This window comes from Coptis chinensis, chromosome 3, assembly GCF_015680905.1.
Source record: "Coptis chinensis isolate HL-2020 chromosome 3, ASM1568090v1, whole genome shotgun sequence".
Classification (NCBI taxonomy): Eukaryota; Viridiplantae; Streptophyta; class Magnoliopsida; order Ranunculales; family Ranunculaceae; genus Coptis; species Coptis chinensis.
In genome coordinates this window covers 51,111,091-51,133,933 of record NC_141458.1, presented here as the reverse complement: position 1 = coordinate 51,133,933, position 22,843 = coordinate 51,111,091, and the positions used below count along the sequence as shown (strand labels likewise).

Genomic DNA, 22,843 nt, shown 5'->3' with positions numbered 1-22,843 from the left:
TATTACTTTTTATACCGAAATTAAATGCAAGAAACCAGCTGTTTATTTTCTTCTTCTCTCTCCCAAATCTCTCCTAATTTGCTCTCCCTCATGAAAACTTAAACTGAAAACCACAAAAAAAAAAAAAAAAAAAAAAAAAAAACACATACCTGATTGTTTCTCTACTACCGATTATTATTAGAAGTAAAGCGGAAAAAAATATATTGGCTTTAAAAGGTAATATATTTCTCCTCTATTTGATTACTTGATTTCGATATTGATTTAAACCTGCATCTCTTCGTCCTCTTGGTTCATGTTTTTTTTTTTAATCAAGACTGGGGTGTGAATAAAATTGAAAAATGGGTAAAGTTGTCGTTGTAACAAATACAACTTCTGGTGCATAACTCATTTAAGCCCTTTGCAAACCAGAAAAACGAATGGGGAATAGATTGAGCTATAGTAACTTCTAGGCCTTATGAAATGGCTTGTTGATGTCTGTGTAATTAGTTCTTAGTCATTCAGTTTCAGTTGTTTGCACAAAACTATATGGGATAAATTAATAAATACTTATTTATGTAACTGAATGGACTGTGAATGAGAATTCTTATATAACCTATCATTATGACTTATGAGTATGTCATGATTCATGACAATGACCATATGTGTGAAAGAAGTGGTAGCTGATTTTGGTTACATTAATGAAATTTGAAGCACAGTTGTTCCAATGAATTTCGACTTTTGTTTGTAACTCCCATTCCTCAATGAAGTTGTAAGTTTCCTCGCCGTTTCTTTATTTAACTAGGCTTCATGCGGTGCTTGCACATAGAATTGCAGAAAGCAACTCATAATTTCACAACGGTGATTGAGCAAGGAGCATTTGGTCCTGTTTACAGAGCTTAAATGTCAACCGGAGAGATCATGCGAAAAGTCCTTGCTACGACTCTAGGCAAGGAGAAAAGGAATTCCGCACGAGGTACCGTGACTTCGGTCAATGTCTCAAGTACTATTTCCATTGAATAAATTTTCCTTACCCATGACTAAGAAACTCACTGTTATGGCATTATGAACTTTTGTGGTTTTTCCACATGAGCTTATCATTTGTGATATCTTACTTGGGTCTTCCTTGTGATCGATTGCAGTAATAATCATCCAAGGCAAGTGTAATCATCCAAAGCTTTATATTTTTCTTTACTATACATACTTCATTAATTTGAAGAGAATGCTATTACATGTACGAGTGTCCAGTAGTGGAGTTTATGTTGGAATGGAATATGGAATGGAGAGGATACGTGGCACCAGAGATTGGGTAATCTCTACTCTCTTTCCTGTATCAGATTGTGTCATTTCGTACCATTGCTTAATTTTTCTGTCCAGACAACTACTTATGTATACAATGGTCACGGCTAACTCTGTTTTTAGTCTTTGCTTATTGTTATGGATTTCATACTTTAGTATGCCTTTTCTGTGATCCTGCTATCTATAAAGTACATTCTCTAGAAAACGAAATTGGTTTTGGCTCAAGACTATGAGAGACCGGAAAGGGGAGCCAAGTGTGCTCTCCCAGTTTTGGGGTTTTTGTTTTGGTATTCATGAATAGCAATATTATTTATTACTGCCAATGTCATGATATTCCGCAGGATTATTGTATTTATGCATTCAGATATTACAGCTATTCATTTTCTTGAGTAGTATCTATACGTAATAATATTTGATTAGTAGTATAATATTCCTTCTTCAATTTCTTGGGTAAGAATCAAGAGTGATTCCAACAATTAATTTAGTGGTGGTGGTGTTCATTTCAATCATTTTTGAGGTCTTGCAGAAGAATGCAATGCTTGGAGGTGCGTTAACTGGGGCAATTGTATCTGCAGCCACTAATAGTAGCAGAGACAAAGTTGTTATGGATGCCATTGCAGGAGGTGCCATTACTACTGCTGCGGAGATCCTTAACTAGCAGGGATTTGAAACTTGAGAACATTTTGATTAATTTTAAGGATTGGGAGCTTAAACTAGCAGACTTTGGACAAAGTCGGCAATTTATCATTCCAACAGAGGCGTATACGCTTAATGTATGTATGTTAAAGTTTGGATTGATTTGCCTACTTCGAAAGACCAATGTTTATGATTGAACTTTAATTTTTATCATTTGTTTAACAAGATTACGCATAACCATGGTTGCAGGTCTGCACAACACCGTATAGAGCTCCTGAATTGCTCCTAGATTTCAAAGATTATACGATAGTGACTGATATGTGGTCTGTTGGGTGCATATTCGGTAAGAAGTTTAATACGAAAGCAATATTTTTGTTAAAAAAGCACCAGTTGGTATTAAACTAGACAATTTGAATCAATTATTGTGTTAATTCATGAATCTAGGTGAACTGGTTAGTGGAGATACACTCTTCGAAGCACATAGTATTGAGGCTCAGTTTAAGAAAATTTACACGTTTGATTAACTTTCCATTTCTCCTTATTCCTTTTCAAACTTTTTGAAACTGTCCCCAATCTTACTGAAATATCTGTCATATCGAAGGTTATTGGGAACTCCAGTTGACAATCTATGGCCAGGGACAAACAAGGCCATTATAGCTTCAAGTGATATTATTATCGCACCGGAATTGTCATCACACTTTCCTCTACTTGATGGCAATGGCGTAAACTTGCTCTCTGTAAGTTGTTTATATTTTTTTACAGTTTTTATTCTATCCATGGCCTTTAATTAGTTAGGTTAATGTGATATAAGAATTATATCTAGAGCAAGTATGGTTCATCCCCTTTGTCTGCAAACTAAAGGGTAACTAAGAATTTTAGATAGTATCAGGATGTATACGATGAGATGTTTAATATAGTCCCACATTGTACATTGAAACCTTGCATAGCAGTATACTAATTCCTTGGCCTCAAACTTACACTGCCCCAAAATTGTACCTCTATAGACGCTATATAAATTTATACCAAATCTGTTCAAAATGTTATTATACTACCTCACAATGTCTTAAAAGACCCCTTTAAGCCTCGAGCCTGAAGGCCTTCTCGATGCATGAGTCTCATTTTAAAAATAAAAAAAAGAATGAGTTTCATTTGAAAATTTCTAGAAAGAAACATAAATAAATCAAGAAAGATAAAAAATGTCATGTCATGTGAACAATCTAACTTAAACAAACATAAACATTTGTTGAATATTTAAGTTTTACCTTCTGAGTTACGCTAACAAGTAACAAGCTGCATAAGGAGAAAGCTTGAAGAAAGCAAGAAAGAATAGGGTTACAATTTCCGGCTGATTGTGTGCTAATATCTACACTTATCTTTTGATACTTAAATAGTAATCTCAGTTTGACATCTTTTTCCAAGGTTTATAGTTGAATAGGCACCTGGCTGTTGAATTATGTTCTTGCTATAACGATGAATTGCATTTTCTTCTATCATAAAAGTGCAAAGCATATGCAGACATAACTAACTAGCTGCAAACAGTCCTCATCAGCTTTGTAATTAATAAAATGGATCTTCACCTGGAAGGAGATGGCCTAACTTCGGTGGGGCTGGTGCTCTGGTGGTGTCGTTGAGCAGTTCGTTCGCATTTCAAGTAGACAAGTACAGATAACGAAATCTCGTGGGGGAAGAAAGAGAATCTTTCACTGCAGTTGAGGGTAAATCGTTCCAAATCTGAGTGGTGGAGCAGCACCACAGGTGGAGATGAGTCCAATCGACAGGAAAAAAGGTGTCTTTCGTTGCTCAACCTCGCTTAAGGGTGTAGGTGGCTTGATGGCTTCCTATGTCGAGAGTTCTCTAAATTCTAGCAACCATGACACACCTTTTCAGTTTTTCAAATGGCGAGATCAAACTAATTGGGGCGGTTTGGAAAAACAAAGGGAGGCCATTCATTAACATAGTGTTTATCTCCATATATGGCTGAGGTACGTTGTATAATTAGCCCTTCCCAACTTTTTTGTTTCATCTTTGATTCTTTACTGAGTGTTGGTAGAATATTTTGACTTGGATGTTTGATTAAATACTCTCAAAACTTAAACATCCTTTGATAGCCTGATCTTGAATGAAGTTGCAGATTTCAAATGGTTAAGTACTTGATGAACAATGGAACAAAAATGAACTATAGTGTATACGTTCTCTATGTAGTTACAATATACACGACCGGTTTTAATTTTTTTTTCTTATTTCGTAACATGGACCTTAAAGTATGTGCAATATCCTATAAGCTACTACACATGAGCAGGTAGTCAAACATTTAAAGTATTGTACATTACTATATTTATGATCAGGTAGTCCCCAACCACCCAAAGCTATGGGATCCCTTTTTGCAAAACTTGCTTCAATTGTGGTTTTAGTAGGTTAATTTGTTTTTTACTTCTCTTGCTGGTGTTGTAAAAGCATTGATGATTATATATAGAATCCTATTAGTGTTATTTGGAATTCATTTTGGTATTAAAAGCTTAAGATAATTTCTTTTACACTTGCCCAGTTACTATTTTATTTTTTATTTTTTTTTAAATGAGATCAGTAACTCTTTGATACTGGCGGGGTTCGAGCCCCAGTTACTAACATGGCAATGTATGGAGCTGTTTATTCTAAAAAAACACTAAACAAGTGCTCGCAATGTCTCGGTTTCATTTTTTCCAGTTGTATGTGTTTGTTGACCAAATGAAATTGCAATCTAACATGAGGTACTCTTATTCTTTCATTCATAATAGGGCTATGTTATTATGTTCTAACACGCCGCATGCAACTTGTGCCCTAGCAACATGTGGATGTTAGTTTCTAAATTATGCATAGTTTCAAGTACTTGGGATTGCCAAACCCTCATAAAGATATTCAACTGTATAAATTTTGAGTGGAATAGTAAAACAATTATGGCATCTTGAAATTAAGAAAGTAAGAATGTACAACAATTTCTCTCTACCCCGTGTATGAACGTAAAAATTACAAAACTTTCTATCTGTCCTATGTATGAAAATGCGGAAATAGCTGAATGTGTAAGACTAAAGTTCCTTTGAATCTGATTGTACGTGCAACACAGTTACTTCGCTCTTATGGAACTCGGTCCAAAGTACGTTTGTTTAAGGTTCACAGAAACAGACTATCTGCGGAAAGAAGTATTTTTATGTTCTTTTTATTTAGTGTGTATTCAGGATAATGATATTAGTTATCTTGATCTGACAGGAGCCGCCAAGATCTTTGCCTTTATGTCTGCTCATCCTGAGTTTGGAGTTGGGCAACTAGACGAGAAGGTATGTGAACAATATGCTATCAAGGGGGACGATGCAGATCGTGCTTTGCTTCCTGAGAAGACACCTTTCTATGAAGATTTGGTAATTTTTGTCCAGAGAAACTGACCTACTCTTTGCACAAACACAATTTTGCATTTTAGAAGTTCCAACAATATTTAACTTTTTGCAGGCTACTGTGGTTGTCCATCTCTCAAGTTTCTTTGCATTGAGAGTGGAGGGTCATTGTTTTTGTATGCAAGCACCGATGATTCAACACTTCCTAAGGGCATGTAAGTCTTAACAATGCTTGCTCCAACAAATTTCAGTGGTGCTTTTCCTGTGTAGGTTTTATAAAAAAGTCAAATTGAAATGAATATGTTCATGGATGAGGATTGGGAGTGGGAGTTTTTCTTTTTTGGCTACATAAGTGCGTATTCTATTAATGAAGGAAAATGCATAAAAGTTAAAGGAGAAAGGAAAAGAAAAAATATAGGTAGCAGAAACTATGACAGGTCTTAAATTTTCAACTAGCAAATGTACGGTCTCAAATGTATATACGGTTTTCAATTAGTAAGTGGGTTTGATAATTTGTTTGTGAATTTGAGCATCATGATTGTGTTTTGATTGTACTATAAACATGTGTCATCCTTTGTTGAGGAGAACTGGAAACGTACTAACCATTTATTAGCAGGTGTGTTGTGCAAAGGTTCTTAAGCTTGGTAGTTCTTGAGAGTTGTTAAGTTGCTACTCCTACTTTCTTAGCAACGGAGTTCTTGGTGGTGGTCATAGACTTGGTGTAAGTCTATTTTTCCCATTTATAGTTCTTTCAGATTCATCTTGAAATTGGTTGTAGGTGGGGAGCTTTACAGTGACACAACAATTCCTTATCTCATATACATGGTTTAGCTATTGCGTTATACATATATTTATTAATAGGGTATAGAAGAAAAAATAACGACTCATCAGTATTGGCTTCCTTTTATTTTCATAGATTATATTTTGCATTATTGGCTCAAGGGATGCAACGAATGTGTTAAAACACTATTGCTTATACCGTACGTGTTAACACCAATAGAACAATGATGTGGTTTTTGCAATTTGTGCAAATTAGTCTGAAGCAAAATATATATTGTACTTTGATGGCATTATGACCAGCTTCACACACTTTGCAATGAGATAAGTACAGATTGATCATTATGCGTTGTCACTCCTCAGAAGCTAAGGTTATAATTTTATTGATTTGCTGATATTACGTAGAAATTGCACTATTTTCTAATGTAGTTTACATCGCTATTGAGATTGAAACTTGGTGCATCATAGTTAAGGCCACGATTATTTTATTAGCTGTAATTACAGTATTTATAAAAGATTTTATGGTTTCTTATTTTGGGTCCAATACTATTATTTGAGTGTCGTACATTGCCATCAAATATGAGATTTTTGGCATATATCATATTTGGCTGCATTCAAGAAAAACGCTCATAATATAATCAGCAACACACACCTTCTGTCAAAGTTATAAGAGCTTGGCTTGATGATACAGATGTAAAAGCAAGACGTGCCATAATAGCACATAGGGAATGAGTTGTAACAAACTTGTATCTTTTTCAGGCAGAACCTCATGCTGGATAGGTTCTCAATTCATAAAAAATTTGAGTTGGAGAGCTACCTAATTGATCTCTACAATGAGATCCTACAAATTTACCATGACACAACACAGTCAATGCTGCTATTTGAGCCTTCTCCATAGCATATAGCAGGTCTCACTGCCCGATTCGACTTGGTTTTGTAGAAGGAAGAGAATCGGTGGCAAAGGAACCCCTCATTTCAGCAAACCTTCATGTTGTATGTGGTATGTTAAAGGAATTGTTATTTTCTCTCATGTCTATACTTACATCTATGTGGTATAGAAAATGCATCTGACTTCATCGTCTCATTCGCTCTCCCTTTGTTAGTTGAACTGTGATAGTGGTATGTCTGAATGTGTTTTGAAATACTTTGATATTGGTATGTCTGAATGTGTTTAGAAATACTTACAGAAAATTGATGAGATGGTAGACATTGTTGCAAGTGAACCAGTAGTTGTGGTCCTTGGGTTGGGGCAAATGAAACAATTTAAAACCATCATATTGAAGAAGAGACCACCACTTTGTTTATCTTAATTTAACTGTTTTTTTTTTTTCAACTCCATTGGCTGGCTTTTGGACTGTATGGTGTCATTATGCAATACTTTTGATCTAGATCCTCATTGGCACAGATTGCTTTTGTTAAATCTTCTTCTGACAATAGTTAAAGGTTTATCATATTTTTTTTCTTCTCCAATCAGTTAGGAATTTTTATTTTTATTTTCCTGAAACGAGTGTTTCCGCTTTATATGATCGAAGTTGTAATGGAACTTAAAGATTTTTATCACTATTGCATAGGTTTATACCTTGGTATTTTTTCTTCTTTTCTTACGATAGTATTCTGCATGTAGGATTAGTTCTTGCTTTCGTGAAAACTATGCTTAACTGTTGACTATGATTGTTGTATGATTTAATCAGTTAAAACCACGTCCATTCTATTTGGATTACTGTTTTAGTCAGCGAGAATGTTGCTACATTTTATTTCTATCATGCAATTCTTATTGATTTTTAAATCCTATAAGACCATCTCTGTGGAGACTATTTTCTCCATAAGCCTTTCAGTCCCATGCGGATACTCATTTGGAGCTTTGTAGCTATGTTTTATTGTCTTTCAATTACATATGAGATCAATGTCGTTCCTGTGATTTTTAAATCTATGTAAATAAACGATGTATATGCTTGGATCGCATCAAAGCTATATCCGATGCATTTGTTTAAAATCTTATTTTAAAAATTGTTTCACTCGACCTTCCTTTGGCTTACCAAGAGTCTTAGGAACTTCAGCTTGCAAGGCCCAATTCCAAACCTAAGCAGAATACCAAGTCTTGGCTACTTATAAGTTTGTGCGTTTGGCTGGTAACTTTTTTAGTTTCTTATCATAGAATGAATCAATGGTAAATCTCACCACTTCCAAGGGTGGAGATATGCTGCATTTTAGTGATTGATGATGGGAATGTTTACTTTGATTATGACATTCAATTTCCTTAGATCTCAGCTGGAACAGCTCAATGGATCAATACCATCAAATAAGCTTTCTGATGAAATCACTACCATGTATGTACTATTATTCAATTTTGTTTGTTATGCTTAGTCTGCCTTTGTTTAACATATTTTATATTGTGGAGAACATGTATATCTATGACTTAAAGGAAGTTTTAATCTCTATCTATTCAAGCCAGTGTTCCATTCCTTAGCTGTGGAACAACTGAACTGATTATGTTGTACTATATGCAGTGATATGTCATACAACAACCTCTGATTTTTAAATCCTATAAGGCCATCTCTATGGAGACTATTTTCTCCCTAAGCCTTTCAGTCCCATGCGGATGCTAATTTGGAGCTTTGTCGCTATGTTTTATTGTCTTTCAATCGCATATAAGATCAATGTCGTTCCTGCAATTTAGAAATCTATTAATGTATCCCTCTGTTTGTATTACCTTTTTTTAAATCTTCAATTTGTTATTTACTTCTTTACTTCATTGTCTATGTACTCACAATCTCACATGCCGCTACTAACATGAAAACATGCATGCCATTGAACTTCTTCATATTTGATGTAGGTATTATTTGAATTCTAAATATCTACTTATGACAACAGGTGCCTATGGCCCAAAGTTCATATTGTAATAATGTGCTTCTATTAAATTAAATATTTGTATGACAACCAGCCTTATGACAGAGCCTGGTTGGTGTAGCTTTGGGTTTGAGGTCATAGCACTACACTCAACATTATGTTTTTAAACCCTCAAGCAAAATAAAAAAGAAAAAAAGTTTATAACAAGTTTTATTAGTCTGGAATCATGTCGGAGGGAATGACAGATGCAATGGCTTTGTGAAGAAAACCTACACATCATTTGCACATTTAGTTGTTCACATTATTTACATGGTCTAATTGGCACATATACTTGCAGGTGGTGAATAAGAGCAAACAAACAAATGGACCAACAAAGAGAAGGGAAAATGCACCAATAGGTTATGGAATGACGTGGGACTGGCAACGCATATGTATGTTTTTATAGTGTGAAGCTCCCCAGTAAGGAAAGAGGAAGGTGGAAATCGAGCAATACATCTCTGGGTGTGTACGCTACTGTTCCATTTGGAACTGTAGGTTCATCTAATGGACTTAGCACAAGTGCTACTTTATTAGACCACCAAATGTTCCTACAACTTCATCACATGACAATTGACAAAGGAAGGACTTCATCTGTTTATTTTTTTAGCATGCTCTTTGTTTTGTATTCGTTGTTGTAAAATGATTGGAGAAAGTGTGGACGAACAAATATTTTGCTTTAAAATGGTGATTGTTTTTGTTCTATTTTACCATGTTTGGTTATAAAATTGGCGAAAGCATATATGCGTAGGGTTGTCAATGGATCGGGTTTTGGAAAATCCGAACCCGAACCAATAAGAAAATTGGGAACCCGAAATCGAACCGAACCGATAGGATAAGATATATTGCAAATCGAACTCGAACCGACCCAAATCGAAAACTATAAAATCAATTAAATTTTAAATTAAATTAATTAATTTTAACCACACAATTGATAAATATATGCAAAATTAATCATAAATATTACTAAAATGCTATCTTATCGGTTTGGGTTCATATTGGTTCGGTGGAGGGCAAATCCAAAACCAAACCAATATCTTATCGGTTCAGTTCGGTTCGGTTTCGAGTCGGTAGAGGGCAAACTAAATTATCAAAATCCAACCCGTTTTTTATCGGTTTGGTTCGATCGGTTATCGGGTTATCGAAACCCATTGACAACCCTACATATGCTTTTCTTTCTCAATGGCTCCCAATTGACTTACAAACAATCAAGTTTCTTAAAGACTCATTCTATTTGCACCCAAAAGGCGTGCACATTTGCTATCTATGCATAATATCGTCAGTGTTTATGCTTTTCTTTCTCAATAGCTCCCTGTTGGCTTACAAACAATCAAGTTTCTTAAAGACTCATTCTATTTGCACCCAAAGGGTGTGCGCATTTGCTATCTATACATAATATATTATATACAAATAACTGTTAAAAAGCTCGAAATGCTTATCAAAAAGTATCCACGTAATAACTAAATCAGTTTTGTCAATTTGAAATTCTTAATAATGGTTTCCGTCAAATAAAGCACAATAAAAATTTTCTAAAGCATGAAAATTCAAACTTTAATTTTTTTACAGCAAATGCCAATGTCAATGGTTACTGAGGTTTTTTTTTAAGGGTTTAGACTAGTTCTAATCCGTGTCTTCACACACAATATCATATATACTTAAATTTGTGTACCTGAAGGTCTGTTACTCTGTTATACTATTTAGTTGAGGTTTCCACCCGTTTTTTTGCTTTTCTATTTTTCGGTTGTTACGTACTCTGATTCGAATGATATTTCATTTGATTTTTTAGATAAGACAACTAAGGTCAGCCTAGGTTTACTAATGAAGTCCTGTTAATGTTAATAAGTAGCAGAGATGTAGAGTAGTTGGCCATAAGCATATTAGGATATGTGTCAACGTCATAATTGAAGAACATCCCAAGTCCTCTGTTGTAATTATAGATGTTAAAATGTAACATGAAAAAATTGATTGGGTATTTGGGTGACCGAAAAAATACCCCGAGTCCTACTACAAGCAGACCTTGGTTTATGTTTAGCTACTCTTCCCATCTCATATAACATGATTTTACACTAAATTTTTGAGCAGATAGTAAACTTAATTGTTTTTAAATTGTAATGAGGTAGTCGATCATACCTCATGAAACCTTTCCACTAACAAGGGCATGGAACTAAAATAAGCCTACACTTCCCCCTTTTGTTTGTGCCAAGTAGGACTATCTCATGCAGGACTGATGATCCTTCAGAAATTGTGTGGAATCCAAAAATACACTAGCTTTGTATATTAACCGCACATAGATATTGGAAGATGTAATATACTGATTTAAGATGTAATAGTGTGTTCAAACTATATTCAAGACGTCATACTAATTGTAAGATGTATGTCAATGATGGTGTGTTGTTAACACTTTCTTTATACCTTTTGGTTGTTGCATTGAAATGAATTGGATCTTGGAAAATGTTGCACACATATACAAGTATACAACTTTTCAATCTTAGATAATGTGCTTACACACATCAATGTGTTATTTATTTATTGTTTTGGTAAAGATATATTACATCAACGTGTTCTCATTTATAGGAGATGCATCAAAATAAACAAATCTATAATGTAAGTTTCCAAGTACGTATCTACTATCCACCTAAAACTATTATATTTGTTGTGCTTCTTTTTTACTTTTCAATATTAACCATGTGCATAGCACGTGCATTTTGCTAGTAATAATAATTGGTTGCTATACATCCACCGGTTGCTATTATTTGTGACGTCACCGATTGCTATTAATAATAAATGACGTCACAAATATTTGTGACGTCAAAATGGCGTCACAAAAATTATTGACGCCAAATTGTGACATCATATTTGTGACGCCAAAATGGTGTCACTAAAATTATTTGTGACGCCATTTTGGCGACACAAAAAAGCTGTTTTGGTGTAGTGTCAGTTTTAAGGAGATTCAGGGCTTCATCTTTTTTAAATGTACTTGTGTTGACAACTGTTACATGTAATCCCAAAGCCTTTCTGAACTTCACTGCCATATGTTAGCCATCTTATAATTATCACTAAAAAAGCAATACAAGTTTACAACTTGATAATATGCAACACTATGTATTATATAACCCTAGGTTTCAAACATACAAAAGTCATAGTGTCAAAATAATGGCTAAGTGCTCTGTTCTGAGGCTTACGACCACTATCAATTATCTTCTCTATCTCTTGAGGATACCAATTTAATACCTGCATAGTGCATCCCATAAGTAAGTCAATTTTCACCGATGATATATGAGAAAAAATTGTGTGCATAGCTTACCTGGCCATTAACAAATTTGTTAAGCATAAATTTTTCCAGCTGTTTACTGTGTACTTGAATTGTGTCTCCATCCCAAGCAACGGTGCTGCAATGAAATATATACATTATGTACACTAGTTAATACAATAACATATACATCTCGATGATGGAAAATTCAATTGTCATTGCAAATACATACGACTACGCATTCTTTACAGTCAAATGAACTTGGCATCATAAAAGGTTTTCAAATTGACTTAGATTTTATATACTTTACATGTGCAGACTTGAAAAACCTCCCAACCACTAGCTGCTTTCGAGAATCAATACATTAAAACGTTGCTGAAGATTCTACTGAAAGTAGCTTTTCACCAAGCATTGTTGTAGTCTGACAGTCGTCAACACATATTACCGTAACCACTTTTTTGTTTTCCCTCTCTCTCATTCTTCTTGTTCACTTTTTGTGTAGGTTGGCTTTCTCGTCCTTTTCCCACATTATTTTTGTCACACTTAACTTTTGTGTATGTGATGTAGTACTATGACATTGTTTATCCATGTCTATGGAACAACTCTTAACCTAAAATACAAGGAAATATTTGAGAAGCTGGACATGATAGAGTTAGCTACCCCAGGAGGATATTCGGTTATAATGAACTATCCTCTCAAATTGAAAGTTTTTTTCAATTTGAGAAGACAGATCATTATAACCTGATAGCCACCGAGATAGCCAACTCTATCATAACCCATCTTTTCTTATATGAGGTTCCTATATTTCCATACCTATTTGGCCGTGCTTTGAATGTGAATTCCAATAATACGGAAATGGCATAGTGAAACCTCAAACCATTAGGTTAATTGTTCAATAATAGAAAAATTAGAGATAAAAATTGTCATAGTATTACATCACATAAATGAGTAGAGGTTAATGGCACACCACTAGCAGTACCCAAATCCCCAATGTCATAGGCTCCATCCAGTAGATGATGATGGTGAGTGTTTGTTAGAACTAGGAATTAAGTGATAGTAAAAGCTGGACACATGCCCACACCAATCAAGATTACCATTATTTTCCCTCATTATCAACATAAACAAGGAAAACTAATAAATGAGTATTCACGAGTATTCCACTTAAGTGTCATATACACGAGTATTCCACATAAATTGTCATACGTTAGACTATATACTATATGAGATGTCATATGCAGGATTACTTCACAATTTTAACATACTAATATACTACTCAATGTATCATATTCACAACTTCTTATAACTTATTAATGTTATCGTACTTTAAATGTCATAATCTAAAGTAGTTCGTTTTGTGTATAACACTATACCAAATAAAGTCTCATACTAACAACAGTGCAATATGCAACATGAAGTGTCTTTATCTGGGGCTAGTTCTCATATAGTTAACATACTGAAATATGCCACATAAATTGTCATATTCAGGACTAGTTCACATATGAACTACGCCTCATATATATACTGCAGAAAGACTAATATACTGAACTATACAAAAAGAGCCCAAAAAGAGCTAGATCACTTTAACTAATTGAATTATGAGTGTTGAATTATACCACATAAAGTGTCATATCAAAAGATTATATCAAAAGATTGATACACTTATGACTTCACAAATAAATAAGAAATCACAATTCAGACAAAGAGACAGAAGAAATCAACTAACTTGATACTGAAGATTTAGAAAGATCAAAGTACACTAAGAGAAAATAAAATTGGAGATGCAAACATAATTTAGGTGAGAGTGAGGGAGAAAATTGGAGTGGTGATGCCCGCCTATCACTACACCAAAACAACATTTTTGTGACGCCAAAATGGCATCACAAAATGTTAGGCGTCACAAATTTTGTGACGTCGTTTTGGCGTCACAAAATATATTTTAGAAAAAAAAAATAATTGGTTGCTATATGAACTAGCCAAGATACAACTCTTTTAAAAAACAATCTATTCCATAAAATACACAATCACACCGCCAATCCCATTCAAAAATAAAACACTCATTCCATCACTCAAAATTATCAAGTCACATGTAAACACCAAGTACTTCAATTTTCCAAGCGAAAAAGTACATTACATTATGCTTACAACTAGCTAGAAAGAAAGTCTTCTTATTAGAAAGTGTCCAAGTAGCAATATCGACCACCTCCATCCTTCAAGGTCGGCAACAAACAAATGCCATATGCATTACCTGTTTCATTTAACAAAAGAGTTTAGATAGACTTCTACCTTAAAAATGTAACGAGCGATATATACAACAATATTTCAAGCATACACTCAATATGATAATTAAGTACTACACTTTTGACCAGGAAATTCACAACTTTATGATGTTACGTGGACACGCCATATTTATAAGAATAATCCGCGTATATTGATCCACGTATCCGTGTTAGACACATGTTGTATGCGTTACACCTCAATTTTTTATATTTTGCCACGTTGGATACGGACATGTGGATCCACGTCAATGTAACTTAGCTTTTATGTTCAGTATGTATCTTTTGCATATCCAACCCTAGCTAGACTCTCGAAACCAACAGAGGTGCACCAACAACCATTATTCACTTTAAAAAAAACCTTTAAGAAATCAAAGCTACTAATTGATATAAAAACACACGGGTTTAATTCCTACCTGATGATAGATTGAGAGTGATAACCGCTGCTGCTCCTTGGTCTCGCTCGCTCACTTCTCTTTCTTCTGGAGAACTAACAAATGCTAATGAATTGAAAACAAGTTGGAAACAGAAACTGGATATACCTTTTCCTTTATTAGATTCAAGAGTTCACCACTAGCAAAGTCATGCGCAACTTTTATGCACTCAAGATAATGATGATTTGTTCCAAAATTGGTCAGCTTTGAATTGTCTGACACAAGAACCTATCAAAAGTGATCCTGTCAGTAACATGCACTTAAACACTTGTATAATGATTGAGAAAGGTCATCTGACAATTTAGTACTACATAATGAGAAGGACAGAAAAAGGAAAGCGTATATACCTGTGCATTATGTCCACATTCCCTCATGACATTTAAATATTTGCCTGTGACTAATATTGACTCTGCAACATTTGAAAGGAAGCTAGGAATATCCTGGAGGCTATATCTCTGTTGCCAATACTTGGCATCATAATCTTGAACAAGAGCCTCCAGGTAAAATATAAACAAAATAAGCATCTAATATGCATGCTCCAGGGGCTCACAACAATAGGTAAACTTTGAATACCTTTTGGAGTGATTTGTTTTCAGCAATGAAGAATTCGTCATAAGGATCATCAATCACACCTTCGTAGACCCATCTACACATTAACTTTGTTTAAGTCATACACCATTTAGTAAAACAAAGCTTGCATAGACCCCATCAAAGGGGGTAAAGGGGTATCAGCTGCTAGCTGGGAAACAAATGCACATGGTGTAAATTTCGAACCAACTTAACCCTCGCTGACAGAAAAACCAGAGTCTTGTATAGAAAGTCTTCCAAGTCAGAATTGATGTTCGAGTTGCGCCACCATGGCCTGGTAATCCTGATAAAGAAATTTCTCCAAGGTTAATATTATTTATGAATAATATATCAAGAAGTGTTGGAAAATGAAGTTCAAAAGAAACCAATTTGACTTGCATCAATTGCACAGGACAGTAATCATCAACAAGAGGTTTGTGGGCCTGAGATCAACCAAATAGAAAAAGAAGATGACTACCAAATTTTTAGACCTAGGGTTGGTGGCAGATCAACAGGACTTGGAAAAAATGTGAGGAAAACCTACTGAGAAACTTAATGGAGATAAAACAAAATAAACACAATCAAGTAGTTAATGAGACTAATCAATAATATCAATCATTCAGTAAAAGTATAGAGAAAATATAGTGTTCCAAGTAATAATAAATGACTTCAAACACAATCAAACCTACTAAATGAAGTTTCGTGTAGATGAAGGTCCATGGCAATGAAAGGTGCACCAAAACGGCAAAGAAGAACACCCAAAAGAAGGGCACCAAATAAAGAACAACAACACCAGAGCGAGGGGCACTGTGAGGCGCAAAGAAGAAGAAACAACACCCCAAAGAAGCACCAACCGCAACAAACAACAACACCCAGCAGCAGCACACACACACCCAAAGACCAAATGGTTTAAGCAGCAGACAATCTAAATTAAGATTTGGAATCAACTAACCAAAATATTGCTAAATAGTTCTCTTCTAATGTCTACGTCACACTTATTTATTAACTCAATAACCTACACAGAAGTAAAACATATTGACGTAAACACCTGGGTATTATTGAGGCTAGCATTCGAGTGCAACTAGTTGCCATGAGTGAATGGTGGAGAGTTGGATGATACCTTTTGGGCATGCTAAGTGCCAACAAGTAGATGATGTCTAGCAGCAACTTCAAACCCCTGCTCCCTAGACACATGACATTTTCCCCTGGTTTAGTTAAAGGAGTTAATGTGAATAGACACAAAAATTGTTTTAAGGTAACCTATCAGTACAAAGAGGAAACACAAAATCAGCAGAATAAAATTAGAAAACATAAACTTGTACTGGGTTATATATAGTGCCTATTCCAACTGATCTAATATATAGCAACTATGAAGCACGGATACTTCTGTATGGGTGAAGTATCCGTGTCCGATACGTATCCGACACGGATACGCCCCGATACGCCTCGGATACATGTCGGATACGCGATTTGGAGTATCTGATTTTTTAATTAATTTTTTAATTTCCAATACACGGGGGACACGCGGGAATAGTAATCTCACAAAAAAATTTGGAACTTCAACAAAAAAAAAACAAGTGAAATAAAATCCAAGATAAGAAGAGATGCAAGAGAATAAAGATGAAGTGAATTAAGATGTAGAAGATGACATAGTTGAAGTTGGACAACTTGATTGACAAATCCATTGTATTGTTTTGAACTTTTTTGTTGCCATTTGCTTGCAATGTTATACACTTATACAAAGTTGCTGCTTAATGTGTTTGGTCATTTTATGAAGTAAAATTGCCATTTTAATTTGAATTTGGTGAAAAATGCTCAATTATATAATATTTTTAAAGGGTATTTAGACTTTTGTCCTAACAATAGTGGGTTTATTAGGGTTTGGTCCAGAAAAGCTTGAATATTAGGGTTTAGTCCTAGTTTTGGTTGTTGACTGTCAATCAACTGAGTTGACTGTGGTCAATCTGTTTATATTTTTGAAATGACAATAATACCCCTCGTGTGCAACATCACCGAATATATAAGTTAGGCTTTGATACAATAAATAAGGTCATCTTCTAGGACTTGGTCCCTAATGCTATTTGACAAATTAGAGTTTAGTCCTACTTGTCAACCATTAAATAATGGACCGAAACATTTCTACTCTCTACAATCTCGAAGGAAAATTAAACTTCTATATTCACCAAATGAGGGACGAAATTGCTTTCAGTGAGGTTGATTTGAAATTGCTTTACTATGATTGACACTTTGACAGAGGGGTACTACGAGCAGCTTGAATTGGTTGATTGAGGAGCTGTTGAAGATTATGTCTTGCCTTACCAATCATCAAAAGTTTAATAAGAGTCTTGGACTTCTACTACATGTGCCATTCTATATTGGAGAATTTTGTTGTGAATTATGAAATGAAAACCGTGTTGGCCAACGATACAAATCGTACATATGTTGTATTCTCTTGATACAAAAGCCATCCAATATTCAAATGCTTACAGAGTTCTCTGAGGCACGCTGTGAAATAATTATTTGGCACTAAGAGACATTCACAAATCACAATTGACTATTTAATTCAAGGCTTTAGATCAATCTACAACGCGTTCAGAAATTGCTCGCCTCCATCCAAAGAAGAATCTCAGATTTTATAAAACAAAATGTCAGTCAAAATAAAATAAATGATTAGAGACTTTACTTCACACCGTTGAGCAAAATAAGAAACAGGTGAAAAGCAATGACCCTTGTACAATGACTACAGAGATCAAAATCCAAAAATTTAGTTGGCACACAAACTTTCGATTGGTGGAATGGAGTGAAAAAGAAAATACACTGAAGGGCTAAACAAGTAATACCGAGCTTCCCGCTTCAACCAAATTTGAAGCCACCAGGTGGAGGTGGTTTGTTAGATCCAAAGTTAAAGCCTTGTGGTGTGCCATCTACACCATCTTGAAAATTTTGTTCTTCCTCTTCATCCTCAAGCCAGTACTTCTCCAGTAACTTCATAGCCTTTCCATAGATCTCATTGTTGTCATGGCTCTGCAGATTTTCTATCTTATCTAATCCCCCACAGTCGTTAACCATCTGTGCAAATTTGTTCACCCCACCGCTTTCACCCATCTCCTTATCAATTTTGTCTACTCCTGGTAAACACGGAGAGAGCTTTGCTTTCTTCATAGTAGTCAAGTCATATTAGCGCCTCTGGTTGTTCAGGCCCCTGTTTCGGCCCATCGGCCCATTCTTTATTGGTTGACAAGTAGGACTAAACTCTAATTTGTCAAATAACAGTAGGGACTAAGTCTTAGAAGATGACCTTATTTCTTATATCAAAGTCTAACTTATATATTCACGTGATGTTACACGCGAGGGGTATTATTGTCATTTCAAAAATACAAACAGATTTACCACAGTCAACAACCAAAACTAGGACTAAACCCTAATAAACCAACTATTGTTAGGAGGAAAAAATAAAAACCCTATATTACAGGACCAAAGTCTAAAACCCTATATATATATATATATATATATATATATATATATATATATATATATATATATATATATATATATATATTATTCAAATGTATCCATGACGATCCATATCCTATATTTTTGAAAAATGTCCCTATATCCAGATCCGTAGTATAGCAATGTCTTTTTATGGGTAAGGAAGCCCTGAGTTAAAAGCATATATTAATGAGGCCATAAACTAGCCATTCCTTATATAAATACATATATATATATATATATATATATATATATATATATATTATTCAAATGTATCCATGACGTATCCATATCCTATATTTTTGAAAAATGTCGTATCCGTGTCGCGTATCCGTATCCGTGCTTCCTAGTATAGCAATGTCTTTTTATGGGTAAGGAAGCCCGGAGTTAAAAGCACAGGTGGGGGTTAATGAGGCCAGGCGAAACTAGCCACTTCTAGACGTGAGCCTAAGGATGCCTTAAATGCGAGGACCATACACAGCCAAGATGATGAAAACATGCAAGTTTTTAACTGCATAGAGGTTGGGTTTTGGCAAAACCCACTTAATGAGGGATTTTTCCAGTAGCGGACGTGTCTCAAATAGAAAAGAAAGAAAGAAAGAAGTAAAATAAGTTTCCCATGACTAATGAGTCGGATATACATCTCTTTTAAGAAAAAAAAAATTAACAACGGATAATGAGTCTTGATAAACAACTCATTTCAGCAACATTTAGCAACCCCACTTCAAAAATGAGTCTGTCCTCCCCGCTTTTCTCCCTCTCTCTCTCCTTGGTCTTCCTCTCTTTCTCCCTCTATCAGTTCTATCTTCTCCACCCTCCGCACACCCCCACCGCATAGCAAGAATCTAGTAAGGTTAAAAGCCCATCAAGTAGTACATGATGAGGCTAACCAAGTCTATTTACAATACATATTGATAATAAGGTGTATAGTATACTCAACAGCAGCCAAAAAAAAAGAAGATAACATTAATTCTAAAGATGTTACAAGAAATATTTAAAACAACAACAATGTGTGAGTCAAAAAAGAAGTTAGAGTCAAAAAGATATGTAGTGCATTATTGGCTAGCCTAAAAAAAGGGGTAACTATGCTACAAGCCACAAGGTTTTCCTTATACCATCTTTTACTTATTGAAGTGTAATTGTGCAAGTAATATCCGTAATCATTTCAATTAAAGAAACACTAGTCCATCAATAGTTCAGGACCTCTACTCACTCTGTAAGATAGTATTTCAATCATCTTTTTTTCTTGGTAGTAACTTAGATGGTTAGTTTGGAGAGCATGACAATTTTAGCCCTGTTTTGAATGTCAGTCAATTGGTTTAAGTACACTCTTTAGTGTAACTTAGCTCAAATATTTGTTTAAACTTTAAAGGTGAAATAAGTGGAGGGTGAATAGTGTAACTCAGCTGTATTTGGTTTAAGTACACTCTTTAGTGTAACTCAGCTCAAATATTTGTTTAAAGGTGAAATAAGTGAAATAAATGAGTTCATGCAACTGACAATGTTTACATAAGGACATACGCTAATTGATAAGGAAATAGTACAAGATATATGGATATAAGATTAGTCATTACCAACTCAACAAGCAAGAAAGCAAATACTGAATTTATAATCAACTGAAATTTTAGGAAATATGGCATGTATAAATTGTGTTTCTATTAGAAATGTACCTGCAACAGGGATTTCAACTGCGAATTCGGTGTAACAGAACACATAGAGCATGACAGAGAGACCAGAAATTGCATAGGACAAAACCACTGCAGGGCCAACGACACCTTTTGCTTCCTAACCAATAAGGGCAAAGATTTCAGAACCAATAACAACACCAATACCAAACCAAATAAGATCCCACCAATTTAGAGTCTTCTTAATGTCATGTTGACTTCTTGCTTTCATTTCATTAAGCTCAGCTTCATCTAGTGACAAAGTAGCAACTCGATCCTTTAATCTGAAACCAACCACTTTCCATAGTTTTCCCAGCTCTAGAATGACCTAAACAATATGCTCCAATTTAGACCAACAAATCAAAGTTGAAACTAATCCAAACAACTTAAATAGTTGCAATAAAAACCCAAACCAGTTGTACACAATATAAGTCACCTTGCTTTTATGTTTCTGCTGCTACAATGAATCAAAGACAAGGAGAGACAATTTAAACGACTACTGCAAAGAGGGACAGAAAAAACAATGGCTGTGAAAACAAAATTAAACTACACGCCATTAGGGGTTCAGCAGTCATACAATGCTTTCAATGTTCCACACCAAAAGACATTTCTCATCCCACCATTATCCTAATTAAGTAGCCAACCACATTTATCAAGAATTATCCTCTCCCTAGCACCAAATGAAACCAGATTTTCATTGCCTTCTTCATAGAATTACCACACTTATCCAACTCAGCCATAGGATATCCAAGTTTTTAAATGATGAATTCTATAAAATAATAAAAGATGACATCCCAGACCCTTAGGCAAATCAGTATTTGGCTATACATTACCTTGTAAAAGCACAAGAAACTTTCTATCGGTTCCACAAACACAACAAACATTACACAATAAAACTTGGAGCACCAATGCAATGCATCTGACGACAAGCCACACCAACTTTCACTAAATTGGCATCTTGAGCACCTTGGCCTGACTGGTGCCTGACATCAGCATAGATGCCAAATGCACTACCACGTTAGAATTAACTAGTTCACTTTGTTATGCAGATTCATACCAATCCCAGATATAAGTCCAACGTTTTGCTTCATTACAGTTCACTCAAAAATATTTATAAAAAAAAAAACTTAAAAAAGTTTAGTACTCAAAATAAACTTAGTATTTTCAACCATTCCAATGAGCAATGATATTCACTAGCCAGAGTCCCCATCTCTCGAAAATTAGAAATGGTCCATCCATTCAAGTATTAATAGTGGACACAAACTCTAGGAGTCTAGGTCCAATTAATCAACTAAAGAGAAAAGTTCAATTGCATGAACATCGATGAGCTGAAAATCAGAACAAATACCAACTATTCTTCAAATTCTCTCTAGTTTCAACTTTTTCCCCAATAAGTGAACACTTCGTAACAGAAACCAACAACACGTCAACACTAACAGTAAATCGAGATCAATGTACCTCAACAACACACATTCCATCATAATCTAACATCCATCAATCTAAAAAACAAGCTTAAGCAATTCAAACTAAAAACATAACAAAACATTAAAACAAAAGAAACTCAATTACCAGAAACCCATGAAAAGCAGTTTGAATCCGGATAGCAACCCATTCTTGCCTCACAACCCTGAAATTTTTAGGTGGAGCACGAACTATAGTAGCAAATGCAAGCAAGATTAAAAGCATCGCTAGCCAAGAACACTTTCGAAGTCTCTGAAGCAGCTCTATGATGACTTCCTTTTGAAAACCTTTTCCACCCTGTACTCAAATCTCCTGATGAGCTTCTCCATAGTTTCCAATTCTTGTTCTTATTACCACTAACCTTCTCCTTCACAAAACAAAATATCCAAACCTCAAAACTCAGTAAACAAACAAAAACAAGAAGAAATGAAACAAAATGAGAGTTTTTTTTTTTCCCCGGCTTACTTGGTCATCTTTTTCTGGTTTTTTCACACCAACTATTGATTTTAGGCATTTCCCTGAAGCACCCATTGTTAAAAATCAGTTCTTTGAGCTGATTCCACCTTCAAAACTTCAAACAAAGAGAGAGAGAGTCCTTTTTCTTCCACCCGACCCTTCCATATATAACACGAGAAAGAAAATAAGAAAGGGGAAATTTCAAATACCTAACCTAATTTCAACATAAGGCTGGAACAATCGGAAGTCTCAGATTAATTACGAACTTTCACTGCTATCGTCCCTTTCTCAATTAATTCAGTAGCATCTT

At 34.9% G+C, this 22,843-nt stretch overlaps 2 protein-coding genes and 1 long non-coding RNA gene across 4 annotated transcripts; 2 read left to right on the top strand and 1 right to left on the bottom strand.

The window, feature by feature from the left end:
- Positions 1 to 1,233: 1,233 nt before the first annotated feature.
- Positions 1,234 to 3,659, top strand: LOC147509938 (cyclin-dependent kinase 1-like). Of its 2 annotated transcripts, XR_015216685.1 has the most exons (5): positions 1,234 to 1,285; positions 1,851 to 2,048; positions 2,161 to 2,254; positions 2,513 to 2,648; positions 3,451 to 3,659. XR_015216685.1 is itself a non-coding variant. In XM_086599268.1 (4 exons), the coding sequence occupies exons 1-4, from the start codon at positions 1,244 to 1,246 to the stop codon at positions 2,566 to 2,568; spliced, it is 390 nt and encodes a 129-aa protein (XP_086455394.1). In that variant the 5' UTR covers positions 1,234 to 1,243; the 3' UTR covers positions 2,569 to 3,030. The 2 variants fall into 2 exon arrangements, 1 of the variants encoding a protein (XP_086455394.1); XM_086599268.1 differs by lacking the exon at positions 3,451 to 3,659 and having other exon boundaries at positions 2,513 to 3,030.
- Positions 3,660 to 3,848: 189 nt separating this feature from the next.
- On the top strand, positions 3,849 to 9,680 carry LOC147509937 (uncharacterized). The gene is made up of 7 exons (XR_015216684.1): positions 3,849 to 3,893; positions 5,155 to 5,303; positions 5,392 to 5,491; positions 5,890 to 5,997; positions 6,813 to 7,053; positions 8,315 to 8,380; positions 9,238 to 9,680. It is a non-coding gene; the product is annotated as an uncharacterized LOC147509937 (long non-coding RNA).
- Positions 9,681 to 14,874: 5,194 nt separating this feature from the next.
- Positions 14,875 to 15,547, bottom strand: LOC147509936 (gamma-tubulin complex component 2-like). Its single transcript, XM_086599267.1, has 4 exons — positions 15,468 to 15,547; positions 15,241 to 15,391; positions 15,002 to 15,121; positions 14,875 to 14,941 (listed from the first exon to the last, which is right to left on the bottom strand). Exons 1-4 carry the CDS (start codon positions 15,545 to 15,547, stop codon positions 14,927 to 14,929), a joined length of 366 nt encoding a protein of 121 aa, XP_086455393.1. The 3' UTR covers positions 14,875 to 14,926.
- Positions 15,548 to 22,843: the final 7,296 nt, after the last annotated feature.